Consider the following 25108-nt stretch of genomic DNA (forward strand, 5'->3'; position numbering starts at 1 on the left):
GGTTTTGTGAATTATAGTGAGTTTACCTTACAAATAGGAAACGCTTAACATCTCCTCAGCCTCATTTGCTGCATTTTACTGCATATGTATGCCTGGAAAGAGTAACTGCTCAAGGGCAGCCTCTGGAAACTAATGAAGGTTTCGCAGTGCAAAAGAGTTTATGCCCACAGACGCTCAGGAGAAGTCTTCTAAGGACGACTTCTGCTGTTGACAGAAGGTTACAGACCTCTTAAATCAGCAATCTAAGAGACTCCCTCGGTCCACTCGCTCAGTCCTTCTCATTGAAATGTACATCAATGCCTCCTGGTGCCAGTACCTGTATAAGTGGGTGTGGTACCCAAGTTCAGCACCAAAACTCAGCCTCTTGAGTAGTGTTAAGTCATAATGCATAACCTTTGTTCAATTCCTCTGTAAGCCTTAGTTCAGACAGACAACAGCCGTGCATGGAAAAAAAAAAACCCAGCCCTCTCATTCATTTAAATGAGACCACTCTGTCGGAGCAGCTGGGGGAGCAACAGCAGGCGGCTCCTGTGAGAAAAAACAAAAAAAGTTGAACCTGGCTTTAACTTTTACCAAAACGAGACTGTCCTCCCAAGGAGAACAACAGAATCAGCCGTCTCAGCCAGTGGAATGACTGCAGCAGAGGAGGTGGTAAGTTGACGTTACTGTAGAGCAAACTAAGTGTTTGTCTACCAACATTGCAGCAGAGTGCCAAGGAAGCAATACTCCACTGAGCCAGGCAGCGCACAGGCATGATGCAACAGACACTTCTCATTGGGGTTAGCTGTGCTGACTCTTCACTGGGGAACTTCCTCACTTGCAGTATTTCTTTGCATTTCTAAGACTCGAAATAATAACGATGTTGCTGAATTGCACCAAGCAAACGGCAATATGTTTGGCACTATGTAGCGGAAAAGGAGGAAGCTGGATAAAAGAATACACACAGGGTGAGATTTACACGTGCGGCCATTCCAAATCCATTTGCTGCTGCACTTTGGCTCCACCACCACAGTTCCCCCAACTGTTAGAACTCTCTTCAGCTGCCCAGGAGCAGATGTTTCGGGGCTTTCAAACATTGTTATGTGACCAGCAACGGTTATTTGGAGTCACTGGAGCTTTGGTCCAATATGCAGCTTACCCGGTTCCACTGACATGACTGTGTTTATGTCTGACGGGTGAAGGACTGACGGGGACTGAAGCTGGAGCGTTAAGAGTGACACACAGTGTTACTAATGTCGTACTTTACACTGGAGTAATGATGCTGGCAGCACTGTGTGTAGGCTGGGTGTTTACATAACTGCGAGTTCACAACACCGCCCGGCACAGTGACTCGGCTTTGATGTGAAATCTATCGGCAATCTGGGATGAGCAGAGGCAGACATGTGGAGCGGCTTTTCGCGAAGAAATTACACGAAATAATGGTTTTGTCTATGTGGTGACATTTTTCTAGTCATACTGGATGAAAAATATGCAGATTACAGTCCTCGGTTTTAGATCCAGCCTTCTCATGTGATCTATATTTGTGTCCTTTGTTGCCTTTTAAATCATTTTTTAAATAATCCCTGTTTATTAGAGGCAACCTGCATATGAAATTGATTTGACTTGACCTTGTCAATAGGACCAATCATTACCACCTCTTACGCAATCTATTCCCAGCTCCATTATACTGTATGAATGCCTTAGTCATCATTTTTCTCAACAGGAACTGTAACTAATAATAATAATAATAATAATCTGCAGCTCTATTTGGCACTCGAGCCGAATCTACAGCCTCATATCTGTTGTGTCGCTGGCCTGGAAAAACAAGCAGAGGCTGGGCATCTGGGTTTTTGGCTGTATGGCATACAAGGACACTTATGGGAACCACGCACCTGTACACACAAAACAGAGACGGGCCTGTCTTTGTCAAGCGTCTCAGAGCAGGAAATCAGTCCAATATGGCCAACATTTCTCAGAGTAAAAGCATGTTATTAACTTTATTGACCTTGGAAATGACTCATCTCTGCTGGTATTTGGGAGAGCTCCACACCATTTTAAAATGATGTGAGGGCTAACAAGGATCATTTCATGCTCATATAGTTATAGCCCGCTATGCAAATAACTTGGTAAATATCATTATGAGATTTAAGCTATTCATGAGTAACTCAGGCACCTACTGTATATGTAAACATAAAGCCAACACACATGGTGCTATTTTCTGCATTTTGAATTTGAATACTTTCTAACATTTCAAATGCAGCTGTCAGGTCTTTGAGTGTCATAAAACAGTGATGTCACACTCTCTCCAGTCTCCTTGCTGGAAGTAAGTGTAGGATGCTTCATAAATACGTAAGAAGTATTTATGAAGCATTAAATATGGGTGTTTTAAGTCATAGTTGAACTTTCAGCTCAAATATTCTGACTGATTGTGAGATTCTGCGATAAATGCAGACTCAGGTTCTGCCTCCCTGGTTCAGTGCTTCTGAAAATGGTTCACCAGTGTTCGCCCAAGATCCGAAGAGTCTTGGCCACAGCTGTGTCTATGTAACTACTGCAGCTGCGAGCACAATTATTACCCCTGTTCAAACAGGAGAGCATCAAGATGTGTGGAGGTGGAATTCCATCAACAAACTCCCACACTTCCCAAAAACACTAACCCTATTCAAGACTCATTAAACCTGAACCAAAGTGAAAATCCAAACTTACATGTTGAACAACTGTCCTCCAGCAGGATATACCACACACATACACTCTCTGCCTTCTCTCTTTCTCCACCCCTTTCTCTCTCACGTGGAGGCAACAATCTGCATGGCCGCTCTGGGAATGATTTTTCAATAACCTGAGCCTCTTCACTTACTCCCTCTGTTTTCCACTTCCCCCCCGTCTCTTGCTTCGATCCTCTTATGTTATGATGGGTTGGGGTGAAGTGTGGGAAAGTGGTTAAAAAATGAGAGTTTACTGCGTGTGATTGTGATAGCTGGTGTTTCTTTTCCTCTCCACTTACAATATCTTCACAGCAGTCATCTGTTACAGCAGGAAACAGCGGTTTCTGAGGGTCATCTTTGGAAGAATATCCACATAACTCTGATGACAACAAGCCCTCCGGTCAGACAAAGACAGCTAAGTGTGAGCGCAAGGATGAGGGCGGTTTAGCCCTCAGGCGTCCAAATTAGACTCCACTGATGTGGGTCAAAGCAAGCCAGCTCATTAGAATACAAAGAGCCGTGCTATTGGGATTCATTGAGGGACGTAGCTTGTTGTATATGGAAGATATTTAATAAACACATTGTTAGCATTTTTGCTCATTTTTCAAAAATCTTGACTTTGACTATTGATAAAAGTGTGATGTTTCATGTGATCTAAAAATGTCAAAGTTGTACTGTTAGATGCTTGCCCAAAGTATGTCCGTACCAAAGTTCAAGACTTTAGACCAATCACAACAAATGTTGTGGCATTTTTCCTTATCATGATAAATGAAGCCGTTGGGCGCAAGTGGGTTAATGTTTTTACATGTAGAATTTGTGTGCTGAGGGATCAGGGTTATCTTCGTTTTATGCTTATTTATCTAGTTCCACTTCACTACATTTCAGAGGCCAATATTTTACTTTTTACTCCACGACGTGTATTTACTATACTTACTGGCTTACTGTTTTACAGTACTGACAAAATATATGATCATCTGATACTGTCTACCTGCCCAGGGACAATAGGTGTGAATTAGCTGCGAGCTAACTCTGGTGCAATTACTTTTAATGGTGCACTGTCCCTGCAAAGATAAACAATGAATAAATACAACATAATGCCTTGTTATAGATTAAACTACCTAGATAGTCCACCTCAACCAGCTAAAATGCTGTTTTGTATTAATGCACCAGGAATAATAATCCAGTAATATAATTATAATATTATAATACTTGCCTCTGGCTGCAAAACAAGGACTTTTACGTTGATACTTTAAACGTGGTTTCAAATATTAGGTACTTCTATACAATTAAATATTCATTCCTAAATGCACAACAATCAAAGTTAAAAAAACGAATCCGCTTCATCAGGACTGTGGGGGTGTGGTTTGATCAGCTTTGACTGACAGTGGACTGGCAACATAAAACAGTCTCATAACTGTCACCACATTTCGATTCAAATATTGATCAATCCTGATTGGTGCACCCACGTAGCGTACGTGACATCACCTTTTTCCCAACAAGGCCCCGCCCACTGCTAACCTGTTAGAGGAGCGCAGATGAAGCAAGAAAATACACAAAACCTTTCAGGTGAATTAACCAAAAATACCACCATGCATACACTGTTTGTTTCAATAAAATGTTTCCCTTCAGTACTTCAACCTAAAAATAAACTAAGGAGGTTCAATAGAGAGCTGTGGAAATCAATGTTAGACTGACATGGAGAAGGTCTTAAGTCATATTTTGTAAGGTGTGTGTCTGTTCGCTGATAAGCATGACAGCAGTAAAGTGGCAGTGGATTTTGGAATGGGCTTCGACAGACTGACAGTGCAGACACCCACACACTGCAGCGCGCACACATAATGCACATGCTAACAACAGCTAATAAAGGACTCACACATAACAATTACAAAAACACAAAGACAGTCGCAGACAGCTACACACGAGGCTGAGCTATTGACAAATGGCCATTAATATTCAACAACAGCCTTAAGAATCAGACAGCCCTAAGCTATCTGTCAATCAACCTGCCAGCCTGCCCGGCCCTCACCTTGAATATATATATGGAGTAATCAGGACTCACAAGAAGTCTTCCAACTCGGAAAACAGTGGAAAAAGTACCTGAACCTCTTTGCATCATCACTTAATAAACTGGGGGTTTGTTTAAAACCCGTCTGACCATCTGCCTTTTCATGCTTCCTGCCCTGTCTGATTACTTTTTCCGAAACACGTCCAAAACATGAAGATCTCAGTTGTAATAAACTAGACTTATCACCCATGTCATTTGATGGTTTTACTCTAATGGGCGAAGCCAACACGAGTAGGGCAGCGTGATGGTTTTGTCTGGGTTAGGACTTGAACATTGACGAGTCAGGTACATATTTAGTGTGGAAAAACAGCCAGGTGGTTCTCTGGCAAAGCAGCAGGTCAGTCAAGCTTTACAGACACAAACAAAACTGTCAGCGTTTGGCTCTCAGCTGCTGCTCATTTTCTCCCTGGCTTCTCCTTCACTATCGGGAGATAAACAGTGAAAACAGCCAGCTAACTCTATGAAAAAGCTTTTACAACACACACACACACGCATTACCCATGCATGTCTAAACAACGCTCTGTCTAATTAGTGCTGACTTAGTGAGAGATAATTATTTCAATTTGCTGGCACTTTAGGTTTTCGGGAGAAAATGAGGGCTCAGGTAAAGACAAATTAAGAGAAAACCCAGAGTGGTTCGACGAGAGATGAATACAGAAACTACTGCAGGCACTCATTTGACAATGACGGATGTGCTCTATAGAGGTTACTGAAATCAAAAGTTCAGAAACAAAAAGGAAATAAAAGAAAGTAATTTCCTTTCACTGGCCTTGGGTTCAAATAAAGCACTGTAGCATGAACACCCACTTTGCCCCTCTGTCAAGGAAAGTGGTCCTGACAAAGACGGCACAGATATATGGTTAATGAAGGTCCTATTTCACTGCAGAGAGGAAAATGGAATCAATGAATCCCTGGTCTCTCACACACTGTAATCAGCATAATATGTCCCGCTGGTTTTGATTGGGAACTGATCTGCCATTAAGGGACTTTGTTCTCTTAACGGCCTCAGTGTCTCGCCAAAGTTCATAAAAATATATTACTTTTTCTTGAAGTGCCACCAGTTCTTTGCCGATTCAAAACCAAATGGTAAAACTTTCCCTCTGGACCTCAGAAGTTGTGGTGGCAATCTGAGGTGTAACACACCAACTGCGTAAGACTATACAGCCAAGCAAAAATGCAACTTCGTATTACAACAAAAGTCCTCAAATAGTCTTAAAGCAGCACTGATTCTTTTGGCTGCTTGGAGGCAGCAAACACAATATCATCACCTTATAAAATGTAGATGTTAGCAAAGAGTTGCCTGTTTACAACTCCAGCAGACACAGAGCAACATTAGCTTTCATTGAGTTACGTATTTCTGGTTTGATTGACCAGATTTGCACATCTTTTTTTTTGCTGTTGCTGGAAACAGCTGCCTTCTGCTGCTGCAAATGAAGCTGACGAACCAAAACACAGAAGTTGCGGGGCGCAAAACCAAAACAATGGGCTGAAAGACGGCAAAAAAGCTCAGTCGAGCCCAGAGGAACCACAGAGTTGGTGAAAAATCTGTGTGGTTCTTCAATATGAGAGAACTCTCTCACATTACTAATAGCCATTTGATCCATAGTTAACACAAAAGAAAATATTGATTACTGCAGCTTTTAACACATTAAAGAGCAACATACTGATTAATATAGTGCTGTAATATAATACAATGAGCAAGAAAACACAAAAGAGGTTGAAAAATCATTTAGAGTTTAAAAGTTAGATGGACGATAATTGGAAAGAAGCGAGGGGAAAAGGAACCGATGCCGCTGCTCCACTGCTGTTTGTTTGCATGTTTCAGCTACAGTGTCTGTGTGCCGTGCTTCGCTCTGAGTCCTAAAACTTCTAATATGTCTCTGATCACATTCTCCCCGTCTGCGCCAAAACCCCTCAACATGTCCTGTTGCTCTTGCGTGTGTGCCTGCCCCGCTAGCTCAGCAGTCTAGAGGAAACGGACATTCGTTCTTGATGCAAAAAAACAAAAAACACACAGCCGGTCATGTTGGATGAAAAAGACAGCACATTCAGAGCAGAGGGTAGCACATGAACGGCGCAGACGCATGTGTATTTGTTTTCTGGCTGATCATTAACTGGAAGACTGTGCTAAGCAGTGCAACGACTGACTGAAGAGTTAAAGCAGCTTCTGGTTCTGTTGATTCTACTTTCTTTATCTCTTCAGCATGGTGGACATCACTTGCTCACGCTAACTAGCCACTTCTTTCTGAACAGCATGTTTTTGACGAGCGGCGTGGCTCTGTTGGTATGGCAATGTTGGTTGGTGCAGTTCAGGAATTATCAACAGGTCGGAGTCTCATGATGGAGCATTACTGACATTTGTGTTATTACTTTTTTAATTGACAATGTGTCAGTCTTTGAGTGCATTAACTGTTACAGTAAGAATTATGGCCAATGAGCCACTGTTGAATGTTTACACTTTTCAAAATAAATGATGTGGCATTTTGTTTTCCCTGCTGTACCGCAAAACAAACTGTGACCCCACACCCGAGGTACAACCGTGAATTTTGTAGTAGTGTCGTCGTATTTTAACTTGTGAGTGTAGTTGGACTCTGGGTAGTTTATTACTGAACCCGCCCGTCACAGAGCGGCGCCACCACAAGTCCATTCTCAACCTGTGGGAAACACTGAGGCTACAAACCAATTTCAGCTTACACAATTGACAACACACCGAACCCAGGTGAATGGGCCTCGCTAGACCACAATAAGTGAGGCTAAATCTGTCAGCCGGCTTCGCAAGAGGGGCACTCTCCTCTCCGCCCACGTTGCTGTGGTTTGGCACAGGATGGCTCACACCCTGCATCTGGCAATAAGACCAGCTAATCCTGGATTTGTCACCCTCTGTGACTCGCTTTCTCTCCCACTTCTTCTTCTCTTTCTCCATCAATTTCCCTTCCTGTATATGCCTTTTTATTTGTCTTTTCGTAAAAGCCCAGCTTTCCTTTCACATCTTCCCTGCTCAGCCTCCTTTCTTCCTCCCTCTCTCGCCTTCCTCGGCTTCTGGCTCCCCCATGCTGTGCTCTGGCCTGACCTCTGATTTCTGTGCGGCTCCATCTGTCGATCAAGTCTCCAAATCTTTAACCTTGTGTTCCTCTTTGCACGTCAAACTCCTGAGAGAAGACTCTCGCCTTACCCTTTTCCTCATCCTTGTCTTCCCATATTACAATCCATCCATGTCTTATCCCTCCCTACGCCCTCTGTAGCTGTTGTAGATGTACCTAATACGAGATATGTCTCTCCCTCTAGAAGTCTGGCTTAAGGTTTAGATAGTCATGGGGGCTCTCTTTCCTCCTTTTTTCCCTCTTTGTCTCACTGTCACAAATCTCAGCAAAGATTTGGAAGTGGGGGCAGCCAACCACAGTGAGTCCGGCTTGTCCACTTTAAAGCTCGGTCTGTGCCGCTTGCCTTCTCGTTCCATCTCAGCAGAAAGCATTAACATTCCCCCAACCACTTCTTTTCACAGGTTCCCAGTGGAAATCACTCACTGCTGCAGTGAAAGAATCTGACTGGTGACCTATATCTTGATATTCCATCCATGCTAATTCAAACAACGCACAGTTTTTTAGCTGCTAAATGCTCCACTGTGTTCACCTGCTAGTTTCCAACTGTCAGTCTGCCAGTTGGGCTGGTAGCAATCAGAGCTTTATTGCTGCAAACAGCTGCCTGCTGCAACTGGAAAAAAGGTTGATGAGAGTGGTGAGACTGACTCAAAACGGTTAAGTTGCGGACCGTGAAACCAAAACAACGAGCTGAAAGGCGCTAAAACGCTCCGTGGAGCTGAGGGGAACTGCAGAGTCGGGTGATAATTACCTGTGGGCTCATCACCAAAAAGAACACCTTTCACATTACACTCGTGTTTTTTTGTGATCGTTAATATAAGCATTTGTGCAACTTTAAAGTTGTATACTTGGACAATCATACAGCTGAATGAGGCAGTTGTTCGATAGTGTGTAAGCTCATCCCCTTTTCTACAAGGTACCGTGAGGTACTTACTGGTTCTGTCTGGGCATTATAGTAGACTCAACAGAACCCCGTATTTAAAGTGTGCTGCATGTAATGCCCCTATAAACCATCCAATCCCTGCCCAGACATGAAAGTATTATCCAAACAATAGGCTGGGAATCCTATTAGGGCATGTCGCATTCTTCCAATAAGTCTTACTGGGCTTAAAAACTTCTGCTTAAACCCAAGAGTTATCTCTCCAAATATTTAAAGGACACAGTGTGCACGCTCTTTTAGTTGACGTATTCCAGGAGCACTGTGCAATATCATTGCAGCATTTTGTTGAGACTTTGATAGTTTTAAGTAAAGAAAGTAGTGGCTGACAGCCTGATGAATAGCCACTGTGTATCTGTGCCGTCTGACGAAGATGAGGGAGCGTTCTCGGGGCTGCTGCTTCCTAGATGCTTGGCATGTATGTGTAGGAGGTACGTGTGTGCGCCTGATAATCAAAAGCCGCAGAGTAAATTAGTCTCACATCTTGGTGGTTGTTGCCTTACTTCATCCTCTCCGCCTGTATTTTCTTGGAAGCTCAAGTTTATTGTGATTACCGAGCAGTGCTGACATTTGTCATCGCTCTTTCGGGAGATGGAACAAGGAAATGATGGAATGAGAAAGGGAAAGAAAGAGATAACACTTAAAAGACAGCAAATGTGTGTGTGCATGGGGTGGGTGGGTGGGGGGTTAGTTGAAGGAAATGAAGATATGAAAGGACAGAAGATGGAAGTGGCATCTTGGGCATCAGAAAATCTTTATTCTGTTCGTGCAGTCACGCAGTCCATTGCTTACTTGCGTGCATATACAGTGTGCATGCCTGTGTGTGTGTGTGTGTGTGTGTGTGTGTGAGGCTCTGCCCCCCAGCCCTCGCCTCTGCTGTTCATCCCTCACTCTCCAGGGTCTGTAGTGAGAGGCAGTGCTACGCTGTGATAAAGGAGTAGCCAGAATAGCATTAGACAGTCAACACACACGAGAACATGCACACTTTGTGTTACACAACTACTTCTGCTTGTGCACGTTCACCCAAATCCAGTGCGGTATTATGCTTTTCAAAATACATATTTATGGTGTCCACCTGGAGTTCATCTGAAATGGATTTTTTTTTTTTTAGATAGGGCTTCAATGTTTCTTGAAAAGCCTTTATAATGGCATTCACCTAGGAACCTCCTGAGGTCCTCTCACAATAGTTGGAACTCAAACGAGCCCTTGGAGCTTTTATTTAGTGTCTGTTTTGTCCTTGGTCACTAATCCAGGATGACCTTACTATCCGCGTATACTAATGTGGTCCCATTCAACTGTCCATATAGATCGGGTGAGGATGGCTGGGTAGATTAAAAGTTCCATATTTGTCACTGAAGTAAAAGACGACAAACGACCATTTAGCGGTGGGTGATGTGCCGGACTATTTCTTGGTCGGGGCCATGTTTTGCAATTTTACCAACCGACTAATAAATGAATCAAGAAATAGTCTTCGCACTAATGATATCAAATTATGGGCCGGACCTGCTGTTAATCACATTTTTGCTGAACTACCACTGCACAAATTCTGCTCATGGTTCAGTCGTGTAGTATTTAGGAAAGACATTCCTGCAGTACTGTACTCTAGAGTGCAGAATAAACGCATGCAGGTGGTTACACTGTAACAGTAACTGGGACAGTGCACAGTTTATCTTTGCTGACGTGTAACTTATATGCTATTATATATATATATATATATATATATATATATATATATATAAGTTAAGTTATAAGTTAAAGTTCAAGTCTAAAAAAACAATTTACTACATGTGAAACATAAATTGAAGGGTACACAAGATGTTGCTATAGCCACAGAGTACAGAAACAGGGGTTTACAGAGCACTGAGAGAGTTCTCTGTATTAGCCTTGAAAAAGCCTTGAATCTATTTTCAGCAGTATGTTGACGTGCTTGTCAGAGCTTTGAGCTCCACTCCTCATTGTTCAGATCAAATACCTTTAGCTCTTTTTCCTGTGTTCTTGAGTTCCACTCATCTATCGTAGCTGTGGAAATGTTTGCTGTTGTTGCCATGTGAGGTGTGTAAATCATTGATTGCAAGGCCGCACACACTAGTCTGGTCATGATATAAGATGGGAATGAGGATAATAGAATGCCAAACCCACCATTACACACACTAAAAAAGTCTATTTTTAATATGTGAGAGAGGAAGAGGTAATAACATTCCTGTCATCCTTCCTACAGCACATGGTGTTCTCATCCTTGTAATCAATGTCAACTACTCCTCAAACACTCTGCGAGAGGCTATGTCCTGCTTCCTGATACCTTTATTTTAGGATCATGACCTTGATGGACACCATTTCCCGACATGGAGGTCTTACAGGTAATAACAAATGAATTAGCTTGTTGAGAAACAGCTTAAAATTCAATGGAAAAAATGAAATTGTAATTAAGCCATAAATAGAGTTTTTCCACATGCCATAACAACAGCGACTCAACGTGCTGTTTACTCAGTTTATGAAAACTGAGACACAAGCTGTAGCGAACACGTGGTGTGTGGTAGACCTTTCTTCTCATGAATCTTAATGAGAGCTTTAACAAAAAGGAAAGGTACACACTCAGTTGATCCTAACAAGTGCAGCTGGAACGCACGAACACGCAGCGTCATTTCGTCAATGAAAACTATGGGGAAAATATTCCTTGACAACCTTTTTCCCACTACAAAAACCTGCCTGAGACGAATTCAAAGTAACACTTGAATGTGAAAAAGCTGCTCTACCAGATGAGCACCATCTTGCATTTCAGTTACGTTAAGTCTCTGCCAGTAACGCCAGCTAATGCTAGTAACAGATTCATGGATTCAATTCATATACTAAATACATATAATAAAAACGCTGGGAAGATGCTAAAACATGCAGGCGGGCATGCTAACATTTATAAAAATGCAAGCTAACATTACTGCAGCTGTGGCTAACATTACTTTTAGCTGACTGTCTTACGTATTTATCGAAATGCGTTCAGAATTAGTAGTTGGACTTAATGGATGCTCCCTGAAGGAATATTATTATCTGACATTTAAGCCACCACAAGCTAAAGCTGATGGAGAATAGCATGTAACCATGCTAACTGTTCACATCAAAGATGGCGACAGCTGTAGTCTGAGAATGCTTTGAAAGATATACAAAGACATGAGACTAAAATGGTGTTGACGAAGACAATAATTAAACAACTTAAACTTAACAAACGTTGATATACATTTTCTTCAAAAGACAAAAAAAGTGAACACACACACTGTGAACCGGACATCAATATTGTTTTCATTGTGAATTGTGTGTGTTTGTGTGTGTAAAGGTATACACTGTGCTCTCCTGAGGTGGTGGAGAGGCATTTAAAATTAAATTCTGCACCAACTTCAGAATCACCTTCACACTAAAAAACCAAAAAGAAATACAACCCCTGCCGTCTTCAGCTGGATTTGTGGATATCATTGTTAAGGGATTAGCGTTGATTCATTCTGGTTTGGACAAGCAGGCAGAGCGGTGACTACATTATTTCCACAGAAGACACCTCGCAGGGACATTAACTGATCCCCTAGGTACCGCCTTGCCCTTCCACCACTTTAATAATGAGGATTAAATATGAGGGACGTTTGATGTCAGATATGAAAAAGGGGCGGGAATGAGTACGCGCACACACACTTCACTTTTTCTCACTGGGTATTTAGATAAGTGTTAATACACACTGCTTTTAGTATCTCATGGTAGTAAAGCCGAGCATCCTACGTCCTCTTTGTAATTAATCAGTGGATCCTCTGGACGCTGTGAGATCCGGGGATGCAGAAAGAAAACCTTCCAAGCAGAAGTTTCCCGATTGATGAAACTAAATGCCTGCCTTTTAATTTGAAATCCTGAAACATTTGCTTCTGTGAGTCTATGAATGTGCATGATTGTCGTGTGCAGAGGCTCGCTTTGGGGTCTGCCAGTGTGTTTGGTGTGTCATTTCAACATGCTGAATGGGGTTTGTCAAGGTAATGGATTCTCAAAATCGTAATTGTGAAGGTTTAAGAAACTCCAAAGATTTTCTCCCGAGAAACGCCTGGGGGTTCAACTGACAATGACTGATATCACCTTCCACAAGCTGCTAAAACCTCTCCGTTAAGACGTCAGCCGAGTCGTGTTGAGTATGATTTTAGTTTTGCTGGTGGGCTCTGTAGATTCAGTCCTGTCAGACTGAGCCGAGGGCTGAGACGTGTAAGCATTCCTTTGAGCTCCGTTTAGTGTCTCAAATCTTTCCATCGCTGCTCTGACCGTCACTATATCATTTTGACAGCTGAGCTACTGAGAAACTCCTCAGCTGGAAGGCGTGTTGTGTTACCATGACAACCGGCAGCTGTGAGTTGTCATGTCATTTACTGCGGCGTAATTGCACGTTAAACACAGTTTTTAATGAGGTGATTTTCATATTTATCTATCTACCTGTTTTGATATGTTTGAAAACACAGCAGAAAACGCGGTTCATATAAATGCGGCCGATTTTTTTAATGTGGTGAAACGTACAGTAAAGGACAAATGAATTCCCTCAAGGCACCCCAGGTTGCCGTAGCACCCACTTTGGGAACCACTGAATTAAAAGATTACAACATAACATATAGAGTATATTAGTTCCTATTCTTTTGTTCCTTTAAATAACATATAAGACGTACACTAACTACAAATGCATCACATTACAATTACTTACTGTATTAACTTCACGACTAATGAGAGCAATAATAGTACATTTTATTTACAGAGCACTTATAAGCTGTCAAACATTAAAAGCAGTTTTTATTGGTACGTTTTCGGATCTTGCTGAACACAGCAGGTTTGGGGAGAGAGTTATGGGGAAAGGCCTGGATGTGGTGACGGGGTGGATCAGATGGATCAGAGTTTGAGCAGCAGAGGAGGAGAGGGATGTGCAGAAACACGGCGATTGTTTTTTAAGATGAAAAGGGCATCTTTTGTGATGAGATTTGTGTGCTGTTGGAATGAGAGGTTTATGGAGTCAGTTAAGGCAGACGACAAAAAAACAACAACCCCAAAAGTGGCCTATTTCAACTGACATATCGGTCATTTTGCTGTGCTGCTGCTGCTGCACAGTTCATTTATCTCTGCTCATATAACATTTCACAAGCCCCACCTCCACCCGAGCATCCACCTGTGGGCTCTGATTCAAAGTTCCCATTGAGGAAGAAGTCAATCCCCTCTGCACTTGTAGTTTTGCCCTTTTAATGTCTCTATTGATTCAGAATGGATTTCGCTCTGAAATCTTACTTGCTGATTTTGGTGCCGTTTGTGATTCTTTCTCTTTAACTTGTGTGCTTACGTTAGTCTGATGTGTGCACATGTATTGTAATGTGACCATAAAAAAATAATCGAGTTTCTGAGTAATGCTATGCCTTGTAAAAAGTGCCATCTAGATATACACTATCTATGAAATTTCCCCATTTTGAAGATAAATTCCTTCCCTGTGGGCAGAGATTAGGGAGGAAAATGTGATACAATTTGCTACTCGTGTCCCCGAAAGCCTCGGTAACTACTTCCCCAAATATTCTGGGACAGCTTGATGTAAAGTCTGTGTGTATAATTTGTTCAAACCAACTGAAAGCGCCGTGGAGCGAAGCTGAGCGCTAATGCAGACGAGATCGGCCGAGACGGAGAGAACAGAAGTGAATACAGCTGCGTTGTGATTTCTCATGACGGTGTGCCAAATTACAGACCAATTCTTTCCTCACCCAGTTTAAAATGGAGCTTGTCAACAGCCTTTTTCTGTCCATCGCTAATTCCCTTACACACACACACACACACACACACACACACACACACACACACACACACACTCACAGACAAAACTTCCTCAAACAGACACATCATCTGTCATCTTTTAAAAGCAGAGCCAGATAACGCCGCACACTCACACTGTTGTTTTTAAAATTGGGAAGCAGCTCTTTTGATTTATTTTCCTCCTCACTTTAAAATTTCTAATTATAGATCAGATCTGCGCCAGTGAGGGGCAGCAGCAGTCGGCTTCTCACCGTCAAATTCAAATTTATTCATAAAAACGCATCTTGATCAAAAGGCCGTACCAACACAAGTATGAACTCACAGGCGCATGAAAGACTATTTGGATCCCGGGACCGGCAGAGAGAAGGTGGCTGGGGAGAGTGAATGAGCCGCGTGGTCCCCTGCGTCAACAATTCAACATATGTCCTCAGCAGACGGCCGTGTGATTTGCCCGTAATTGAACTAGGCGGCAACCAGATGCGCACTTTCCTATCTCCATGAAGAAGAAGCAGAATGATTCTCATAAAAGACACATATGTTTAGTCTTCTAGGTGGCAACGTTAGCGCCAATGCAGGGAAGCGAGAAGTAAGAGGAGTGTGAAGGTTGGGCTGGTGGAAAGGTGTCGTTTTGTCTTATTTGTCTGGATTATTGTAACGTTTTGTTGTCAGCCTGCCAGTACGAACAGGCTTCAAACTGTTCTGAAATGCTGCCTTTGGACATATCACACCAATTTCAGCTTCCCTTCATTGGCTCCCCATCCATGTCAGATCACACTCTCAGAATACAGGCTGTCCTACAATACAGAGTCCGCTGGCTGCAGGGCCTTCTCCTGTCATGCCCCCTCCCTCTGGAATAGCCTCCCTGTTGACATTAGACAGTGTGACTCCGTTGGGGCCCAGTCTCAATGAATCTACTAGCCCATCTATTCTCATAGACGAGAATCCTGACACACTTTCTGAAAACCAGCATCTCTTTAACCCTCTGTTCGTTCGTGTCCCACAAGCACAGCTGAATTTGGATTCCCACAATGCCCCACCCCTTTCCAAAAAATCACAATTTTGATTATCCACCGTAAAAGGCCTTCACATCTTTCTTTCTCACATTTTCTATGTTCATGAAGCTGTTAGAATATGTTTTCTTCCTGCTTCAAAGTCTCCTCCATAACACCAAAACCTCTTTATTTTATGACATATTTTGTCAAAAATAATAAAATAACCATTTAACCATTTAAGAGTATCTTCTCTATCACAACCAGCCATAAAATAAAACTCACCATGAGCAATTTGCGTGCAATAGCGGAATGTAAACTGTCCTGATACCAACTATCCCATCATGTCGTATACAGGTTCTCCACGTGAAATCTACAGATAGACACTTTAACCCTGACGCGCTGCTCTGTGGCCTTCAGCAGAAGACTGATTGAACTGCTTTACAATTCTGGGCGCACTGAACCGTGAGGGCGTGAAGCAAAAGCAATGCTGAGCCCAACATGCCCTGACTGAATACCTGCTAAAAAAAAAAAAAAAAAAAACACTGTAAATTTGTCACCCCGTGCAGATTTTGGTCAGGGCTAAACCTTCCCCGTCCCCCAGCTGAGGACCTCAGTCGACCCTGATGCTCGAAACAAGCCTGAAAGCCATCTGCCAGCCGAGAGGAGCAGAAACTGACAGAGGCCGTTTCCACACATTCATTGCTTTGCATTGTTGTCACGGTTACTGGTCCATAACAACGGTGTCCTGGGAACACAACAAGCACTTGAGGAGTCACGTGACGCAAACAGAAAGAAAAAAAAAAGGTAAAACCTCCGTCACCAGGTCTTCGGGTCTACCGGGACACTTCACTGCTAACATACCTGGCTCACATTAAATAACAAGAATCCTTTACTGACCTCCAAAAGAGGGGCAAAGTCAATGTAAAGGAAAACCTACAGCAGAGAGGATCAGGAATGAAGGGAGAGGATGATCGGTTACGTAAGAGTAGAGGAAACATGGCTTTGCCTTTGCACCGTTTCTGGTGTTGTTGTCCCGCGGCGGCTTATTAGCATGAGCGCGTTTCATCATTTTGCTTATTCATGGATACTGAAGTGCATCTGCATATGGCTTATTTTTTTTTCTAGCCGACACCGTAGGAGAAGAGCAGACAACGTGGGGCAGACCGACCGGGAGGCTTTTGACCAGGATGATCATGATGCTGAGGATCCATTCTCTGCTTTTATTTGTTCGTTTGGTGGTTTTTCAGTTCGGCTCGGTTGCCATCTGCATGCATCCCCTTTTTACATGTCTTTCACAACTAAATCCTGAATCAAAGCTACAAGATCCTGTAACCAGCCCTCATGATTCAAAGCATATGTTTCACGACTTTTAAAACATCCTGTTGAGAATCATCACTACGCATAAAAGTAACGAATCACTTCAACTCACATACTGTTTCAACAAGCTGCAGCAAAACAGTGTTTAAGCTGGAAACCCTCATGTCAGCAGTGCTGTGTGATTTGGGTTGAATGGACAGACGGACAACTGTACAAAATGCCAAAGATACACTTATATAAAACATGGATGTACAGTGAGGCCCTGCAGACGTCAATGATTCATCGTACACTAACAATAAACTGGCTATGGAGCTGATGGCAGAAGAGCATTCCCACCGTGTCCTGCTGTGTGTGCGTGTGATTACGGCTGTATGTGTGTGTGGGAATGTGGGAATGAGGGAGGGAATCTGTGTCTGTTCGTGCCTGTTCACATTGTGGACTGAACATTGCCTTTGGTGTACCTGTGCATCGTTACCATGACAACTAAATGTTGTCCAGTGCGGTCAGTGGTGAGCTACAAAGCGGACAGTCGAGCATAAAGAAATGTTAAAAGAAATCTTTAGATAGCTACAGCTGCTAGCAGGGGAATTAGGATTCACAGCCGTAAAACAAAAAGGCGTACCGGGATCGATGGACAGCGTCTGGGAGCCTGAAGAGCCACTGAGGGACCGCAATCATCATCAGTCCTCTGCTGACAGATCATAGCCTGTCGATCGGGATACTCAGGCTGCCCATTCTAACAGGCAGAAACACGTGCCTGCACTTGCACGTAGTCTTGCATAAAAAAGCATAGAAACGCAGGTACAGGTAGGTAAGAGGGCACATTTCAGACTGCACTTGATTCACCTTCAGCGGGACATGTTTGGGACAAAAGTAAAAAGTGATCTTAGCTAAAGATATGATTTATACAAATCTAATTAACTGATTTAATTACAGAGACCATGGCACAGAATAAGGAGCTTCTATCTCACACCAGAAGCGTTGCCAGCTCTAAAATTAAAACACTGTTGCTTCCCAGACTTGTAAAGCAAGCATAAATCTCACAAGCTTGATTTTCGCTGCAACATTTTAGTCTTGAAAATGTCCACTGAGAATGTACCGGGGGCCGGCGGCCAGACCCGTCGAGAAGCTATGGGGGACAGTTTGGATGCTGACAACAGGCGGCTGAATTCTCACGATAAAATACTAAACTCCGTGTTGTAGACTTAAAAAATAACCATGGCCTTTTCCGTGCCTTCACAATTTTCAGTGAGAAAAGTTCAGAGGCAATGCGCCATATTCTGATCATTTCCTCTTTGTCTTCACAGAAGAGGATCAACTAATGCAGAGTAGAGGCTGACTTCCTTGCCTCAGATTTTTCAGAAAAACAGTTTCAGTGAGTAGTTAGAAGGGAGAAAGGGGGCATTTCCAGACCAGGCACCAGGTTTAGATGATGCCATAAAGAAATCTGGCATATTTTTCTCCAAATCTAACCCTGCAGCTGTAGTCTTTAGTGAAGAGGATAAATACGTTGGAAGCGATTTTTCAAGTGTCTTTACAATTCTTTCACCTGGACACCTCAGTTCAATTTCAGTCAGAACAGGAACTTATTTCCGTTTTGTGCCGTAAAGCAATCCAGCAATTTCCCCCCATATCCAACCCAGTGGCTCACTAATGGCCTTCCTCCACCAAATTAACTCTGGTTCTTGAACCGGTCCCGTTCAGCATTCTTGGAACCTTGGTGCCATCTAGCGAGCCAGCCCGCGCTTCCACCAGATGCGTCATCGACGGAGGACGCTGCACATTGAACAACAGAAGCTGTAGATGACCAAATTGTCACCAAGCATCAGGTTTTCGTCCTGTATATGGACGTATATATATACGCTGTAATATATGGCACGTCCACTGGCACTAATCGCAGTTCGCACTTCAGGAAAACTTGCTAATTTTTGGTTCCAGCTGGGAACCAACTTTTTGGGTTCCAAACCTATGTATTTCTGGTGGAAATGCCCCGAACGGTTCAAAATGAGGTCCGCGAACCGGAACAGAACCCGTTTCATGTTGGTGGAAAAGGGCTAAAATTGTAAAAGGTTCAGATATTGAGTCATGATTATAATGCAATGTATAAATGTATGCTTTGCGCAAATGTACTGATGTTTAAATCAACATGTGGCACCTTTAAGATATAACGCTAATGCGCCAGGGTTACAATTAAAGCGTCACTGCCGCAATTTTAAAACAGCATTCTGCATTCAAGATCTGGCTCGTTCAAATGTTCTGAGTGAAGATGTAGGTAAATGTGACTCAAGCCAGCTGTTTCCCACAGCTGTTCCTCCTGGCAGCATTAGGTGCACACATATACACACACATACAAATTCACAAATGCAAACCGTGTCACATGGCAATTAGCTGTAAAGGGCAGCGAGGGTGGTCAGCACTATCCTCCTGGAAGGCTCTGGCAGACTGTTGCTCCTTCCAGGCTCCACACACACACTCACACACACACACACACACACACACACTCACACCCACAAAACCATCTGCGTCAGTGCGAGCTGTGCAGCCGTTTTGTTTAATGATTAACCGGTCTGGTGCTGTGCTTCATCATTTCAAGCAGAGTGAGGTGGTGGAAAGGGAGAGAGAAGCCATACTATGGAAATGAGAGATAGCACACATAATTAAATGCGCACACACACACACACACATCATGGACAGCGGGGGGGGGGGGGGGGGGGGGGGGGCAGAAATACACCCTGCTATTCTACCAACGTGAAAACAGAGAAATCTCATCAGCAATCCCAACAAACTTCTCCCAGGATCAGACAAAGGAGAGTCTGACAGCCGTGTTTGAAATGTCTGACTCATGACTTCATCCTGTTAGCAGGAATATAAATAGACGGAGAAAAGCAGGCTGAAGTTAGGTTTGCGCTACACGGGTGCCGACTCCTATTCCTCATTATCTCAGTAAAAAAGGTCACAGTGCTTCACATTCCTGACGCTGCGAAAGATGCAGGGGGTTTTTTAATGTTCACTGAAGCACTGACAGCTATAACAGCTTTTAGCTAAAGAGCAGCACATGACAGCACGTCTTTTTCAGCGGTCCTGCCCCAGTATGTGCCCAGTGCTGCCATTTCCAAAAAAATTAAAAAAAAATAAAAAATGGTGCCGGATGGACACAACACAAGTTTGACCCCATCTTCACACTGTGAGAAACATCAGGATCAGGATGGAAGCGCGTTCATTTCCTACAAGCTAATTTAATGTGTGAACGGCTAACAAGCTTGTTTTGTTCCCCGATTGATATGATCTTACATCTATCGTCACGACTTTGTGACTTTAGCTTCTCACACTGCGGGAGAAAAAAAACAACAAAAACATAAGGAAGAGCAAACTTGAAGCAACAACATTAGCCACAAACTATATACATATGAACATTCCAACTCAGATAAAAAGGATTTCTTTCCCCATTTCAATGAAGCACGGAGTCAGAGTCGAGGTGGCCTCTGCTGCACTGAGTCGGCGGCCAGCTCCACTGCCAGAACTGAATCACATCAAACATCACTGAAGAATTAAAGAAATCCACTGAGCTTATGGAATATTTGCCTTCTGGTTAAACACCAGTGATGTTATGAAGACCCAGCCCACAAAAATCATCCATGTGTCCCTGATAGATAACCGGCCCCAGTAGTTATTTCTAATGTTTTAGCACAGCATTATGTAAAGAGAAAAAAAAAGTTCAAGGTGAGAGCATGTTGACCTTGCAGACCCTCATCGTTCACCACATTTACTTTCTAAAGAAACACAGGAAGCGACTTCTGCTATTCAAACAAGCTAACTCAATACCTGTAAATGTATCATTACAACAAAAAAAAAGTGCACACACCCACGAGGTCATGAGCAACACAAAACACAGAGACCATCCTTGTAGATAACAAGCTCGGGTGCTCAGCGCTAACATTTTAGCACAAACTGACCCTCCAGGCTTGTTAAAGAACTTGTTAATTGGCTCAACAAAGCTAAATGTAGCCGGGTTTAAAGTACACAGATGAGAGGCCACACACCAAGGTAGGTAGTGTACCGTGAGAGAGGCCGAGCGTGGTCAAAATGTCAGTCTCTAAGGAGCTGTGTGTGCATGCACCTTCTGTTGGGACACTCATGACGACGAGAAACTGCACCCCACATGTTGATCGCCGCCTTCTCTTTCTAAAGAAACACATGGAGAAGTGGCTTCTGCCATTTAAAAATGGCATCACGTCGAGTCAACATCCACGACACAAGCCTTCAGCAGTGGAGCTCTAATTTGATCGTTTTTGGAAGAATACCATTGCCCGAAGTGATTATTACGAAACAAGGTGCATACTGAAGTGTTATTTTCGCGTCTATGCACATAATGCCCTTATCATTTATTAAGGAAGCTGACGAAGCAGGCCGACTTCAGAAGACTGCAAGAGTCTCGGCAGCCCAGATATTCAAGTTGCTAATAATAGAACTCTTTATTACAAAGTGCTCTAGACATCAAATTTTTTCTTTTTTTTTGATGTCTAGAGCACTTTGTAATAAAGAGTATGTATATATATATATATATATATATATATATATATACACACACACACACACAAACCAGGAGATTGAAGAGAAGCACTGTGTGAATGTGTGTATGTGTGTGTGCTCTTTATGAGAACCTATTTGATATTTAGATCTCGACAGAGAGGACAGTTTAGCTAGTCTTTACTTTTTCAAAAAGGAAGTACAAAAAGGTTAAGACTTGGTTTTGGGATTAAATGAATAGCTCTGCATTTTGGGAAAACATGCTTATTTACTTTCTTGCCAAAACGTAGATGACGACAGCCGGTATCACTCTCATACCTGCAGGCTAAACATGCAGCTAAAGCCAGGTGCCGGCTATATTAGCTGAGCATAAACACTAAAACAAGGTGAAACAGCTCGGCTGGCTCATTCCATAGGCAAATTCACCTACAAGCACCTCTGAAGCTCGCTAATTAACACATTACATCTCCTTCATCACTGTGCAGCCTGGCGGAGTCACTTCCTGGACAAGCAACCAGCGGAGACGCCATTTTTACACTATGGATTAAATAAACGACATACAACATGTTTATCAGTGAGCTTTAGAGGTCCTGGCAGGCGGATTATGTTATACCTTTGCAATCTATTTTTGTCGGAGCCAGGCTAGCTTTTTATGCTAAGCTAAACTAACAATGTCCTGGCTCTAGCTTCACGTTTAGCCTACAGACATGACAGTGGTATCAATCTTCTCACCTAAATGTCAGCAAGAAGGCAAATAACCAAAATGCGTGTTGCCCAAGAACTATTGCTTTATGGTTAGAATTAGGTTAAGGTTACGTTCAAGGTTAAGGTTAAGGGTTGTTGTGATGGTTAAGGGTCGGATTCGAGACTAGGAAATTTGTTATGTCAAAAAAGGTCCTCGCAAGTATACAAGTGCAAATGTGCGTATGTGAATGCTGATGTGAGGGTACCCTGGGCTAATAACGTGAATGATAATTACCGATGGAGAAAACGTCAGAAAATGTGTGATTACACTGATATATTTTGAACACTGTGGCTTTGAAACAACCACAAAATTGTTCATCATAATAACCTGCTCATAGCGTCACCCTTCAGCACCGGGGAAGACAGTTCCACAGGAGTGACAATGAGGGCAGAAACAGACAAAGCTTCCGCACACTGTACCCACAGCTTCCAATAAACTTAATGAAGTAACATCTCAAAGAGATTTCCGCTCGGCTTTGTCAGGCAAACAATAAAGTCTTTTAATCCAGGTGCTGTAAAAGTTTTGGGATGTGCATGCTCTCCATTCTGTTTGTGGAGGTGATAATGACCACGTCTTCCTGCAAAGTCTGCATTGACCTTTCTTTTTTTCTGATTTTTACTTCGGTTGCCTGCGGGACCGATTGTGAAAAGACTGTTTCCTTTTAGTCCAAAACGCAGTCGTGCTGCACGACGCTGTATCCTAACACCACTGTCCTATTTTTCAAAGTCGCTCCCTTGCTTGGTACATCCCGCTGATGGCACTTTTACCTCCATACTGTTAGCTGATGTGTTGCTTCAGAGACGGGATTGTCAGGCGGGGAATCAGGTGAAAGAACAACCAAAATGCTTCTGATTTCAGGGCAAAACACTTAATGATCTTCGATGCTTTATATGCAGCGCGGTCCCATTAACATACCACACACCAGCACTTCCTATTTGTGCTAGGGGTGTCAATTAACACCACGCCTAAGACATCCTGCTGGGCTGCAGCAACAGTGTGTTTTCAGCTCTGGCACTCCTTTCTGCTATTGGCTTTCATAAACTGGAATTTAACCTCTACACTTCTTCTACTGTAAGTCACTGCAGATGACAGCGTCAATGAAACAGGGCTGAGAACGCCTCCGCGGGGAAGGTTCTTCCAAACAGCCGTGTCACACTCTGCAGTTACAGGGATCTCGCTTGGGGGAGCAACAATAGAAAGAGTACATAGATACAAGATGGTAGGAGATTGAATGGGTCACTGCTTCCAGTCCACTGCTGTGACACTTAAAGTGTGGCTGCTTTTTACTGCCACTGTAACCCTCGTCTGCAATTTCCCGCAGGGCACAATAGGCAGAAAATGGGTTAGCCATTGGCAGTAAAAAAAAAAAAAAGAAAAAAAGAAAATGGATTAGCCCGTCAATAAATAACCTCACTTTAAATTACCTTTTTAATTTAGCTTAATTCAGTTCAAATGTGTTTCCTCCCAAAGGGGAAATCTGGGCTCGCTGGCAGAGTTTAAACACCTTGCAAGTCTCCTCATATAACACCGAGACGAGGGAAGAGAGCCAGCAGGTCCAAAGGGAACTTACTCGCATCTTATCAGTATAAAATCTTGTCCAGTCGCCTTGTTGGCCTAAAGGGAAAGAGGGAAAGAGTTGTGCAGCAGTATGTAGAGTGCAAGTTTAAACAAAAGAAACAAAGTCTAAGAATAAAAGATCATCATTAAGGTGCACAAACAGAATGCACTCATTTAACCTCCTAAGACCCAAGCTCTATCTTAATTTCTCTTTGCTATTTGGGCTTATTGGGACCTGATAAGTATAAAAACTAAGCATCATCTGTTGACATGATCAGTTACTTGAGCAGCAAGTTGGGGCCAAAAACTTGCAGCAGCAATGAAAACATCCAAACACCTTGATTTTGCACTTTGTACTTCTCCGAGTGTGTGTGTGTGTGTGTGTGTGTGCTTACCCTGAAGTCGATGCCCACGGTGGAGATGAAGCTCCCGGCTAGAAAGGCTCCGTCTTTGAAGCGAACCAGCAAACAGGTCTTCCCAACACCTGAATCTCCCACCAGCATCACCTGAGACACAGAGTCAAGGCCTTGTGCGTGAGCTCAGCTGAGAACCTATCTACAAATGCACAGGAGTTTACAACACACACACACACACACACACACACACACACACACACACACACTCCCCAGTGGGAGAGAGCAGCTTGTACAGAGAGAAACGTGGGACCCAGAGTTTGCTTGTTTCCCCTTTTCCCCCCATCAGACAACACAATACTCTGTTCACTTTTCTACCATCTGATGCATGTGTGTGTCTATGCACTGTACTGTATGTCTTTTACATTCTATCAGCAGCAATATACTCTGATACGGAGGCTCATGGTGTTTGATTTGCTGTGAGCAGAGGTGATATTTGTGACACTGAACTGTTACAACTACCTGCATTATCCAAAGTCAAAGCTGAGCACGGAGCAGAGGTTTTGGCAGGCCTGTCACAGGAACAGTCCTTAATCAGGGAAATGAATACCAGCTGCCACGGATGAGAATTTAGATTTGCATCAGTGCAGATTATCATTAGTCTTTATCGTCTCCATTTTTACACAGTCCAAAAACCCAAAGACATCCAATGTAAAATGACATATGGCGCAGAAAAGCAGCACATTTAAGAGGCTGAGACCAGCAAATATTTGGCTAATTTCAGTTAATTAAAAGACAGAAACGATGAATGGATTATCCAAATCTTCCCTGGATTTGACCCGTTCCACTGGTGGCAACACTGCCAATATCACAGCATTCCTGCAGAGACATCGTGAGTCTTTTGTAGGCTACAAACAAGCGACTTGGAGAGTGACTTCAGAGCAGGATCTTGGGATAGATGCACACAGGCTATTTGATGCGTTTCATGAGTAGGAAATGCAGCACTCTTAACAAGTGAAGGACTACTACTATGTGTTTAT

At 43.0% G+C, this 25108-nt stretch overlaps 1 protein-coding gene across 1 annotated transcript in view; it reads right to left on the reverse strand.

The window, feature by feature from the left end:
- Positions 1 to 25108, reverse strand: part of LOC139303428 (ras-related protein Rab-26) — a 66893-nt gene that overhangs the window by 40341 nt on the left and 1444 nt on the right. The window contains exon 2 of the mRNA XM_070927247.1: positions 24111 to 24221. Coding sequence (XP_070783348.1) covers positions 24111 to 24221 — 111 coding nt within the window. The remainder of the gene's footprint in view (positions 1 to 24110; positions 24222 to 25108) is intronic.

The sequence above is a fragment of the Enoplosus armatus genome, chromosome 20 (assembly GCF_043641665.1).
Source record: "Enoplosus armatus isolate fEnoArm2 chromosome 20, fEnoArm2.hap1, whole genome shotgun sequence".
In the NCBI taxonomy this organism is placed as follows: domain Eukaryota; kingdom Metazoa; phylum Chordata; class Actinopteri; order Centrarchiformes; family Enoplosidae; genus Enoplosus; species Enoplosus armatus.